Here is a 12,495-nt window from a genome sequence, read left to right on the forward strand (position 1 = left end):
TTTATGGCTGGCTTTGGGGAAAAGGGGTTCTAGTTTCTATGGCCGGTAGTGGGGAAAGGCAATTCTTGTTTTTTTTTTTTTTGAGATGGAGTCTCACTCTGTTGCCCAGGCTGCAGCTCAGTGGGGCAAACTCAGCTCACTGCAACCTGTCTCCTGGGTTCAAGCAATTCTCCTGCCTCAGCCTCCCGAGTAGCTGGGATTACAGGCGCGTGCCACCATGCACGACTAATTTTTGTATTTTTAGTAGAGACAGGGTTTCACCATATTAGCCAGGCTGGTCTCAAACTCCTGATCTCGTGATCCGCCCACCTCAGCCTCCCAAAGTGTTGGGATTACAGGCGTGAGCCATCGCGCCCGGCCAATTCTAGTTTCTATGGCTTCTTAAGGGAAAAATGAGGGGTGAGAGACAGGAGGGCAGGAGAAGGTCAAAGAAAGGCTGTTTCTGAAGCCTTCACTTTGGGGTATCATTTTCTGAGCCCCAATACCAGGTTGTGTGATGGTAAATATACATTTTGTTTTAGACTCCATTTCCTGGCATGCAACTCTGAAAGTCCTTGGAATCTCCAAAGTGATGTCTTCTTTTTTCTTTTTTTGAGACTGAGTCTCACTCTGTCACCCAGGCTGGAGTGTAGTGGCGCGATCTCAGCTCACTGCAACCTCTGTCTCCCAGGGTTCAAGCAAGTCTCCTGCCTCAGCCTCCTAAGTAGCTGGGATTACAGCCGCCCACCACCACGCCTGGCTAAATTTTTGTATTTTTAGAAGAGACGGGTTTCACCATGTTGGTCAGGCTGGTCTCGAACTCCTGACCTTAAGTGATCCGCTCACCTCGGCCTCCCAAAGTGCTGGGATTACAGGCATGAGCCACCATGCCCAGTCTTCTTCTGTACCCTTTGTAACATCCTTTATAATAAACCAGTAAATATGAGTGTTTCCCTGAGTTCTGTGAGCTGCTCCAGCAAGTTAATCAAACTCAAGGAGGGGGGGGTCATGGGAACCCTGATTTATAGCTCATCAGAAGCACAGGCGAAACCACTTGTGGCTTGCGATCAGCAGTGAAAGTCGGGGACGGTCTTGGAGGACTGAGCCTTCGACCTGTGGAATCTGATGCTATCTCCAGGTAGATGGTGTCAGAGTCGAATTGCATCATAGGATACCCAATTCAAAACTCCTCTAATTCCTTCCATTAGAGGAAGAGAATTAGAGGCACATCTGCTGGTATCCACTGCAGATTTGACTGCTTGCTTGTGGGCAGGGAGAAACCCCCACACATTTTGAGCTCAGAGAAGCATTCTGTGTTGTGAGGATACAGTAGGTGAAATTAAGTGTGCTTTTGCCACAGATAGGTGCATACCTAAGGCAGACGGAGCTTGGAGAGGGTTCCGGGAACATTTTCATCTCTCCTTTCCCAGAGTAAATCAGCCCCTGGGCCTGGCCAGGCCTCATACAAGTTTGCCTGGTGGAAATCTCCTCGGCTCAATGGATTCCTAAAGTTTGAAACCTCCCTCCGGGCTGAGGTGTTCTTAGCTCTAGTTGGAGGCTTCCCTTGGCGCACCTCTCAGCCAGGGCAGACTCCAGAACACCCCACCCTTGGTGAGAACAGGTTTCCCACAGTCTGACGCCTTCACCAGGAAAAACAAGCAGAGGCCTGGCAGGTTAACCTCCCCTAGGCTCAGAGGGAGGAAAGCGCTCCAGAACTGCATAGTTGGCACCGGCCCGGGGCAAGTACAGTTGACGCTTGAATGACATGGGTTTGAAGTGCGTGGGTCTACTTATAAGTGGACTTTCTTCAATCAATATATTGGAAAATGTTTTAGAGATTTGCAACAATTTTACTTTATTTTTGAGATGGAGTGTTACTCTGATGCCCAGGCTGGAGTGCAGCAGTGCTATATCAGCTCACTGCAACCTCCACTTCCCAGGTTCAAGTGATTCTCCTGCCTCAGCCTCCTGAGCAGCTGGGATTACAGGCGCCAGCCACCACGCTTGGCTACGGCTAATTTTTGTATTTTTAGTAGAGATGGGGTTTCACCATGTTGGCCAGGCTGGTCTTGAACTCCTGACCTCAAGTGATCTGCCCATCTCAGCCTCCCAAAGTGCTGGGGTTACAGGTGAGAGCCACCGCACCCGGCCAGAGATCTGCAACAATTTTAAAAAACTAGCTCAGTCTAGCCTGTCTAATAGGTACCTTGTGAGAACCACGGGAAGGATTCAGTGAGGCAATGCACCGGGCCTTAAGCAAGCATTAGCACTCCAGTATTAGCTGCTGTTATGATTACTCCCTTCCCCTGACCCCCAAGAGTACTTAGGCCTCACTGATTGGGAGCAGAAGCTGGACGTGTAGCCCCCAGGACTCTTCGAGACCCCGCACAAGCTGCTGACCTGTGTCGAGTAGCACGCTCGGTGGCAATGTCTTCTAGGTGGAACTCAGCCCAGGGGTCGGGCATGTGCTTGGCCTTCTCGATTGCGTGCTTCCAGGCTTCCTGTGGAAGGCAAAGGGGAAGGCAGGAACATCAGGCCCAGGTCAGGGACTTTGGGGACAGTGCAGACTCTTCCTGCCCTGTTAATTCCTCTGGAGAGGCAGACAGTATCAGGACAGAGAGAGACTCCTGTCTAGTAGCCTTTCGGGCTTCTCTGCACTCACAGGTACAGCCTCCCTGTCGGCAGACATGGCACATCTTAACTACACAACACTTGGAATCAATGAGTTGAGAATGAAAATAGGGTACCATTCCCCCATTCAGGTTGGCAAACATTTCATTATATATATATATACACACACACACACACACACACAATATATATATTATATAGAATATATATACATACACACACTATATATATATATAGAGAGAGAGACAGAGAAAATAACATATATATATAGAAACAGAGTCTCACTCTGTCACCCAGGCTGGAGTGCAGTGGCGTGATCTTGGCTCACTGCAACCTCCACCTCCCGGGTTCAAGCAGTTCTCATGCCTCAGCTTCCCAAGTAGCTGGGATTATAGGCACGCACCACCACACCTGGCTACCTTTTGCATTTTTGGATAGAGATAAGGTTTCACCATGTTGGCCAGACTGGTCTCAAACTCCTGACCTCAAGTGATCCCTGCACCTTGCCCTCCCAAAGTGCTGAAATTACAGGCATGAGCCACTGTGCCTGGACTTTTTTTTTTTTTTTTTTTGAGACAGGGTCTTATTCTGTCACCCAGGCTGGAGTGCAGTGGTGCAATCTCGGCTCGCTGCAACCTCTGCCTCCCGGATTCAAGCAATTCTCCCACCTCAGCCTCCTGAATAGCTAGACTTACAGGTGCACACCACTACACCTGGCTAATTTTTGTACTTTTTGGTGGAGACGGGGCTTCATCATGTTGGCCAGGCTGGTGTCAAACTCCTGACCTCAAGTGATCCACCCACCTCGGCCTCCCAAAGTGCTGGGATTACAGCAGGTTGGCAATTATTTTAATGAGATGAAACATTTTAGCTCGTGCAGGCCTGGGTATCAGGGAATGGGTATCCTCACACACCATCAGGGGGTATAAAACTTTTCTAGGCCGGGTGCAGTGGCTCATGCCTGTAATCCCAGCATTTTGGGAGGCCAAGGCAGGTGGATTACCTGAGGTCAGGAGTTTGAGACCAGCCTGGCCAACATGGTGAAACCCTGTCTCTACTAAAAACACAAAAATTAGCTGGGCATGGTGGCGCATGCTTGTAATCCCAGCTACTTAGGAGGCTGAGGGAGGAGAATTGCTTGAACCCAGGAGGCAGAGGTTGTAGTGAGCCAAGATTGCACCATTGCACTCCAGCTTGGGTGACAGAGGGAGACCCTGTCTCAGAAAAAAAAAAAAAAAAAAAGGCTGCATCTCTGGTGAAAATTCTTGACCCTACCAGACCCAATGATCTCTTTTTATAATAAATATTGTATAACATCCCATTTTACTGGCCTATATGTAATTTGCAGATAACATACATTTCTAAGCTCAGAGCATATTAGAACCATGCCAAAGATATGTTGCCTTTAAATTTTTTTTTTTTTTTTTTTTTTTTAAGAGACAGGGTCTCACCTTGTACCCAGGCCAGAGTGAAGTGGCATGATCATGGCTCAGGTGATCCTCTCACCTCAGCCTCCTGAATAGCTGGGACTCCAGGCTGAGCCACCATACCCGGTTAATGTTTTAATTATCTGTAGAGATAGGGTCTCACCATATTGCCCAGGCTGGTCTTGAACTTCTGGCCACAAGCGATCCTCCCACCTCAGCCTCCCAAAGGATATGCTGCCTTTACACATAACATACGGTTTAACTCTGGCCTCAGATAATTATGAAACGATTCCTATGAGCTGTGCCAAGGTCTTGTGGGATGCAGGAAAATTCATCGTGCAGAATAGCCCTGTTTCAGGGTTGCTGGCATTCCCGGCCTTCCTTAACTCTATGCCAGCAGTGCCCACCACTCCATCATTGTGATGACCCAAAAGAACTCCCAAATCTATCAAAACCTATTGAGAGTGGTTGGGCATGTTGGCTCACGCCTGTAATCCCAGCACTTTGGGAGGCCAAAGCGGATGAATCATCAGAAGTCAGATCAGGTCATTTCAGGATGGTGAAATCCCATCTCTACTTTAAAAAAACAAAAAACAAAAAAAAAAAGGTGGGTGCATGCTTGTAATCCCAGCTACTCAGGAGGCTGAGGCAGGAGAATCGCTTGAACCGGGAGGCAGAGGTTGCAGTGAGCAGAGATCAGGCCACTGCACGCCAGCCTGGGTGACAGAGCGAGACTCTGTCTCAAAAATAAAAATTAAAAAAAAAAAAAGAGTCCAGCTTCCCAAGGACTCAGCCCAAACAGGGCTTCACCTCATCCCCAGCCTGAGCCCCTCACTGGGTCCTGCTCAAAATAGAAGCAGCTCAGGCAGGGGAGCTGGGCCTTCCAATACACACACACACAGCCCAGGCCTCTCACTCTCTCTAGGGCTTTCTTTTGTTTTTGGGTTTTTGCTTTGTTTTGTTTTTTAAATAGGGACAAGGTCTCTCTCTGTTGTCCAGGCTACGTGGCAATTGTGTAATCATAGCTCTCTGCAACCTCAAAATTCCAGGGCTCAAGCGATCCTATTCAGCCTCTTGAGTAGCTGGGACTACACTTACGTGCCACCATGCCCAGCTAATTTTTTAATTTTGATTTTTATTTTGCAGAGATGGGGTCGCACTATGTTTGTTGCCCAGGCTGGTCTCGAACTCCTGGCCTCAAGTGATCCTCCTGCCTCAACCTCCCAAGGCACTAGGATTACAGACATGAGCTGCTGCGCCTAGGCTGCTGGGGCTTTTTTACTGCTGCAAAGTTCAAAAAATAAAGCCTGTAATTCTTTTCTTCTATTTTGGTAGCTAATTTAGGCTTAATTTAAAAACTGGAAAATACAGAAGACGAAGAAAAGTCAAATCCACCACATACCATTCACTGGAGCAATAGTCAATGCTGTGGACTAATCCTTTTCCAGATCTTCTATATGCTGTTTTGTTTTGTTTTTTTGTTTTTCTTTTTTCCTCCCCAGACAGAGTCTCCCTCTGTCACCCAGGCTGGAGTGCAGTGGTGTGATCTTGGCTCACTGCAACCTCCTGGGTTCAGGCAATTCTCCTGCCTCAGCCTTCTGAGTAGCTAGGATTACAGGCGTGAGCCACCATGCTTGGCTAATTTTTGTATTTTTAGTAGATATAGGGTTTCACTATGTTGGCCAGGCTAGTTTTGAATTTCTAACCTCAGGTGATCCACCCGCCTTGGCCTTCCAAAGTGCTGGGATTACAGGCATAAGCCACCGTGCCCAGCCTACATGTATTTTTTAATAAGATTGGTATCATACTGTAAAATATAATTTACCTCCTTTCAGGAGAGTGGGTCAATGGGACTTTGTGCTTTATTTAGTGATCTTGATTTTCTTTTTTCTGATTCCAAAGTATGATCTACATCACATAAAAACTGCAAGCACTATAGAACTCTGAATTAGAAAGCGGAAGTCCTCCCTAATCCACTTCCTCTGAAAACCACAGTTGACAGTTGATGTAGACATTCTGCAAAATTTTTTCCTATGTCTCTGTGAACACCAACATGTACTTAAGAGCAATTTAGGCCGGGCGTGGTGGCTCACACCTGTAATTCCAGCACTTTGGGAGGCTGAGGAGGGCAGATCACGAGATCAGGAGTTTGATACCAGCCTGGCCAACATGGTAAAGCTCTGTCACTACTAAAAATACAAAAATTAGCTGGGCATGGTGGCACGAGCCTGTAATCCTAGCTGCTTGGGAGGCTGAGGCAGGAGAATCGCTTGAACCCAGGAGGTGGAGGTTGCAGTGAGCCCAGGTAGCATAACTGCACTCCAGCCTGGGCAACACAGTGAGATTCCATCTCAATAAATAAATAAATAAATATAAAAATAAAAAGAAAGAGCAATTGGACCACACCACATGTTCTGTTGTGCATCTGACTTTTCTTAATGCAAGATCTTGGACATCTTTCCATGTCATATGTGCAGACGGGCTGAGTGACCTTTCATTCCAGAACGGCCAGATACACAATTATATGAATGTACCTTAAGGTATTTGTCTAACCTCCAGTTGAATAATGTTTGGATTCTCTCCAACATTTCCTAGTACAAACAGTGCTGAAGTGAACATCTTCCTATCCAAATCTCTGTGCGCATGTGCAAGATCTCAGAAGGACATATTTTTTGGGAAATGTAACTGCTGGATCTCATTTAAAATCTATAAATGACTGAGTTCTCCGCCAAAAAATTTATCCTAAGTTATACTCCAAGAAGCAGTATACAAATCACTAAAATTTTTTTGGCACAGGCAAGTACATCGGATAACTATAAAATTCACAAGTTATTTGCATCCTGCTTTAATAGTTGCATAATAATTTACTGTAGAACTTTATTCTTATTGACTTAATTATTCACCTGTTGCTCTCCACTGTTAGGCTTCAAGCTTATCACTGATTGTACTCTGTTGTAAATAACTCCACAGCAGACATGTGTACGTCTAAAACATTTTTCTGAATTTCGGTTCCTGTTCTTTTTTTTTTTTTTTTTTAGATGCAGTCTGGCTCTGTCACCAGGCTGGAGTGAAGTGGCGTGATCTCGGCTCACTGCAACCTCTGCCTCCTGGGTTCAAGCGCTTCTTCCGCCTCAGCCTCCTGAGTAGCTGGGACTACAGGCGCGTGTCACCACGCCCAGCTACTACTAAAAATACTTATTGTATTTTTAGTAGAGACAGGGTTTCATCATGTTGGCCAGATGGTCTCAATCTCTTGACCTTGTGATCCGCCTGCCTTGGCCTCCCAAAGTGCTGGGATTACAGGCATGAGCCACCGCACCGAGCCCCTGTACTTTTTTCTTGAAGAGACAGGGTCTTGCTCTGTCACTCAGGCTGGAGTGCAGTGGCGTGATCATAGCTCACTGCAGCCTCAAACTCCTGGGTTCAAATGATCCTCCTGCTTCAGCTTCCCGAATAGCTGGGATGACAGGCGTGTGCCACCATGCCTAATTTTTTAAATTTCTGTACAGACGGGACCTCGATATGTTGCCCAGGCTGTTCTCAAACGTCTGGGCTCAAGTGATCCTCCTGCCTTGACTTTCCAAAGTGCTGGGATTACAGGCATGAACCACCACGACCAGCCCAATCCCTGTATCTTAAAGCACCACAGTCTCGGCTCATATTCCAGCTGCTACAAATGGCAGGGACAGCCTTTGACCTCCACCTGTCAGGAGAGCCTGCAGTGTTGAGAACTCAAGCGTGTCTGTACAGGTGCCCTGTTCTCTGTCTGCAACACACAGTTCTCTGACACTGCCTCTCTCAAACGACTCTGCCACTCCCTAAGCCACTGACAGGGGCCGTCCCCATTCAGTGAAGATTAGCAACAGAAATTACCTCCTGGCTGGATGCCGTGGCACCAACCACAAAACAGGGAGGAAAGTACTGCAGAATTAGAGGGTGTGGTATTTCATAGGATCAAAATTACCTTCTTTTTCCAAACCCAGAGTCATGCCAAACCTTATTGGCAACAGGTGGGATTAATGCAACTGGTTTTTGTTTGTTTTTAATAAGGACAGTATAAAAAGTCCTGTACTAACATTCATGTCCCTGATTCCAGCTCACCACTGACTGGCTATGGGAACCTCCATTTCCTTGTTTACAAACAAGGATGAAAGTTTTGGCTGCTGGTGGTCCACTTTTTTGTGGCCCCTGCAACCAGGGTAGACACACGCCCACCAGAAAGAGTGGCTCACTGGGGTAGCAGTGCTCATTATGGGTGACCCCTGCCTGAGCTGGAAATCACCAGTAATACGTTACCATCAGGAGGGGAATGGAAGCAGGTACTGCCACCTTTGAGAGCCACCTGGCAGTGGCTATGAACCTTCTTCTGCACCGACTTCTGACCCAGCCATTCCTATCACCTACCTAGGTGTGCCCAGGTAAGCTGGTCCAAGGATAATCAGTGCTTTTTTTTTCAAGACTGGGTATTACTCTGTTGCCCAGGCTGAAGTGCAGTGGTGGGATCATAGCTTACTGAAGCCTCCAACTCCTGAGCTCAAGGAATCCTCTCAATTCAACCTCTCGGGTAGCTGGGACTATGGGTGCTCACCATCATGTCCAGCTAATTACAAAAATTGTGTGTGTAGAGATGAAGGTCTATGTTGTCCAGGGTGATCTTGAACTCCGGCCCCAAGGTCAGCACTTTACAATGCTATAATGATCAGGCAGTAGGAACAAACTGCCTATCTGTAGGGGCATGATTACATACACTTGTTCTACTGAAAATGAGATGCTAACATGGGTGATTTCTTTTTTCTTTTCTTTTTCTTTTTTTTTTTTGAGACATGGTCTCGCTGTGTCGCCCAGGCTGGAGTATAGTGGTGCGATCTTGGCTCACTGCAACCCCCGTCTCCCGGGTTCAAACAATTCTGTCTCAGCCTCCCAAGTAGCTGGGATTACAGGTGCGCGCCACCACACCTGACTATTTTTTGTATCTTTAGTAGAGATCGGGTTTCACCATATTGGTCAGGTTGGTCTTGAACTCCTGGCCTCAGGTGATCCACTCGCCTTGGCCTCCCAAAGTGCTGAGATTATAAGCGTGAGCCACCACACCCAGCCAGGGCAATTTCTAAGACCTATTGTTTAGGGGGAAAAAAGCAAGTTGCAGAACAATACAAACACTGTGATACCACCTACTGGTGGAGGAAACCCACAAATCAATACCATGGATTTTCTAAGGATGTGTGTGTCTGTAGACATATACACAAATGTATACTTATCTGCAAATGCATAAAAAGAGGTCTGAAAAGTAATTTATATGAAACTAATATAATGCTTATCTCGGAATAGAAAGGGATAAGAAGTTGCTCAAGGAGACCTCAGTTTATCTATGTTGTTTGCATTCTTTTTACAATGAGAATGTATTTAGGTATTGTATGTGTAAATCAAAGTTAAGAAACTAAATTACTGGGTTAGACGATTTTTCTTTTTTTCTTTTTTTTTTTTTGAGACAGGGTTTCATTCTGTCACCCAGCCTGCAGTGCTGTAGTGCAATCGTGGCTCACTGAAACCTCAACCTCCACCTCAGCCTCTCGGGTATCTGGGCCTACAGGCACATGCCACCATACCTGGCTAATTTTTTGTATTTTTGTAGAGACAGGGTTTCACCATGTTGCCCACGCTGGTCTCAAACTCCTGGGCTCAAGTGATCCACCTGTCTTGGCCTCCCAAAATGCTAGGATTACAGACATGAGCCACTGTGCCTGGCCAGGTTAGATGATTCTTAAGGCCATGCCAGCTCTAATATCCTCTAGTTCTAAGGATTCCGGAACTCAGTTGTTGAGTAGGTTAATTAATCTTACATAGAACAGCCGTGGGCTGGACGTGGTGGCTCATGCCTGTAATCCTAGCACTTTGGGAGGCCGACGCAGGCAGAGCACTTGAGGCCAGGAGTTTGAGACCAGTCTGGTGAACATGGTGAAACCTCCTCTCTACAAAAAATACAAAATTTAGGTGGGCGTGGTGGTGCATTCCTGTGCTCCCAGCTACTCAGGAGGCTGAGGCAGGAGAATCGCTTGAACTCAGGTGGTGGAGGTTGCAGTGAGCTGAGGTTGCAGTGAGCTGAGATTGCACCGCTGCACTACAGCCTGGGTGACAGAGCAAGACTCTGTCTCAAAAAAAAAAAAAAAAAAAAAAAAAAAAAGAACAGAGGTCTGTGGATATTTCTTTTTTTTTTTTTTGAGACAGAGTCTCGCTCTGTCGCCCAGGCTGGAGTGCAGTGGACGGATCTCAGCTCACTGCAAGCTCCGCCTCCTGGGTTCATGCCATTCTCCTGCCTCAGCCTCCCGAGTAGCTGGGACTACAGGCGCCCACCACCTCGCCCGGCTAGTTTTTTTGTATTTTTTAGTAGAGACGGGGTTTCACCGGGTTAGCCAGGATGGTCTCGATCTCCTGACCTCGTGATCCGCCCGCCTCAGCCTCCCAAAGTGCTGGGATTACAGGCTTGAGCCACCGCGCCCAGCCGGATATTTCATAAAAAAGGAAAATATTATCCTGGCTACAGAATAGAAAGGCTGTGATATTTCAAAGTCTGAGAGTACAAAATAAAAATAAATAATAGTGAAATAATCATAATTATATACCAGGAAAGGGAGATGGAAATAATAATAATGATTATTATAGTAATAATAATTTACTTCATCGAGTATGCCAGGAGTGAGGGTGGAGTGCCGGCAATGTGTTTACAAATGTTTTGGCACGTGGGATCTTATCACTGTTGTTGCCGATTTTAGGTTACTGTTATTATTGCCATTATCAGAGTAATCAAGGCCTCTGGATCTTACTTGAGGACACATCCAGTGACTCACCCAGACCTCCTTCTTGAAATATCACCTGTTATACAGTCACTTCATGAATGTTATAAAATCATTTTTTCCCAATCATCACTTCTACAGACTTTATGAAATACAGCTCAGAAGTCTAGGCAACATGGCGAAACCCTCTACCACAAATGCAAAAAATTAGCCAGGCATGGTGCCATGCGCCTGTAGTCACAGCTACTCAGAAGGCTGAGGTGGAAGGATCACCTGAACCTGGGAAGTCGAGGAAAAAAAAAAAAAAAGAAATACAACTCAGAGACAGCCCAACTCCTCTCCCCTCCTGGACAGCAGTAATGGGTTTAACCAAACTCAAGGGCTCAAATAAAAGAAGCAGGAAGAAGTGGGGGAATACAGCGAGGCTCTGGGATGGGAAGAGCCCAACAGTGGTGTGTGGAGGCCACAATCTATGCCACATGCACTTAGAGGTTTGGTACAATTATCAGTGGAACCCAGCATGGAATACAGCAGCAAAAAACTGGAAACCAGCCACAGTGGTCATGCCTGTGATCCCAGCAATTTCAGAGGCCAAGGCAGGAGGATCACTTGACACTTGGATTTCCAGAGCAGACTGGGCAGCATAGCAAGACCCCATTTCTAAAAAAAAAAAAAAAAAATACAAAAATTAGCCAGGTGTGATGGTGCATGCCTTTAGTTCCAACTACTTGGGGAGATGGGGTGGGAGGATCACTTGAGCTCAGGAGGTTGAGGCTACAGTGACCTATGATTGTGCCACTGCACTCCAGCCTGGGCAACAGCGTGAGACCCTATCTCTTAAAAAACAAACAAACTGGCCAGATGCAGTGGCTCACGCCTGTGATCCCAACACTTTGGGAGGCTGAGGCAGGCGGATCACCCGAGATCGGGAGTTTGAGACTAGCCTGACCAACATGGAGAAACCTCACCTCTACCAAAAACTGCAAAATTAGCCAGGTGTGGTTGGGCATGCCTGTAATCCCAGCTACTGGGGAGGCTGAAGCAGGAGGATCGCTTGAACCCCAGAGGCAGAGGTCGCGGTAAGCTGAGATCGTGCCATTGCACTGCAGCCTGGGCAACAAGAGCGAAACTCCATCTCGAAAACAAACAAACAAACCTAGAAACTGATTAAGTATCCCACAAGAGGCAATGCTTAAAGAAACTGTGGTGTAGCCATACAATGGGCTGACAGAGTCATCAGGATGCTATATCCATATTTACTGATTTGAAAAGACATGATGATTTATTACTTGCCGGAAAAAAACTGGTTACTGAAGACATGTATAGCATGATCCCACAGTAGCAACAAAAAGTCCATATTTCTGTATATTTAAAGTGAAATACAGTAAAGTCTGAAATATACACTAAGACCTTAATAGCAAACTATCTGCACTTTCTTTTTTTTGAGACAGTCTTGCTCTGTCTCCCAGGCTGGAGTGCAGTGGCACAATCTCAGCTCACTGCAATCTCTGCCTCCCAGATTTAAGCAATTCTTGCACCTCAGCCTCCCCAGTAACTGGGACTACAGGCGTGTGCCACCATGCCCGGCTAATTTTTTGTATTTTCAGTAGAGGTGGGGTTTTACCATGTTGCTTATAATCCCAGCTACTTGGGAGGCTGAAGCAGGG

The 12,495-nt window shown here is 46.6% G+C and overlaps 1 protein-coding gene across 2 annotated transcripts in view; it reads right to left on the bottom strand.

Annotated features, from left to right (window-relative positions):
- The window catches only part of EEF2K (eukaryotic elongation factor 2 kinase), an 85,524-nt gene that overhangs the window by 41,518 nt on the left and 31,511 nt on the right, over nt 1-12,495 (bottom strand). The window contains exons 1-2 of one of the 2 annotated variants that reach the window (XM_017953250.3): nt 5,440-5,541; nt 2,380-2,480 (exon numbers count right to left, since the gene is read on the bottom strand). In XM_017953250.3, coding sequence (XP_017808739.1) covers nt 2,380-2,480; nt 5,440-5,442 — 104 coding nt within the window. In that variant the 5' untranslated portion in view covers nt 5,443-5,541. Of the gene's footprint in view, nt 1-2,379; nt 2,481-5,439; nt 5,542-12,495 lie in introns of those variants that run through there. The other variant, XM_003916653.4, reaches the window with a different exon arrangement.

The sequence above is a fragment of the Papio anubis genome, chromosome 18 (assembly GCF_008728515.1).
Source record: "Papio anubis isolate 15944 chromosome 18, Panubis1.0, whole genome shotgun sequence".
NCBI lineage: Eukaryota > Metazoa > Chordata > Mammalia > Primates > Cercopithecidae > Papio > Papio anubis.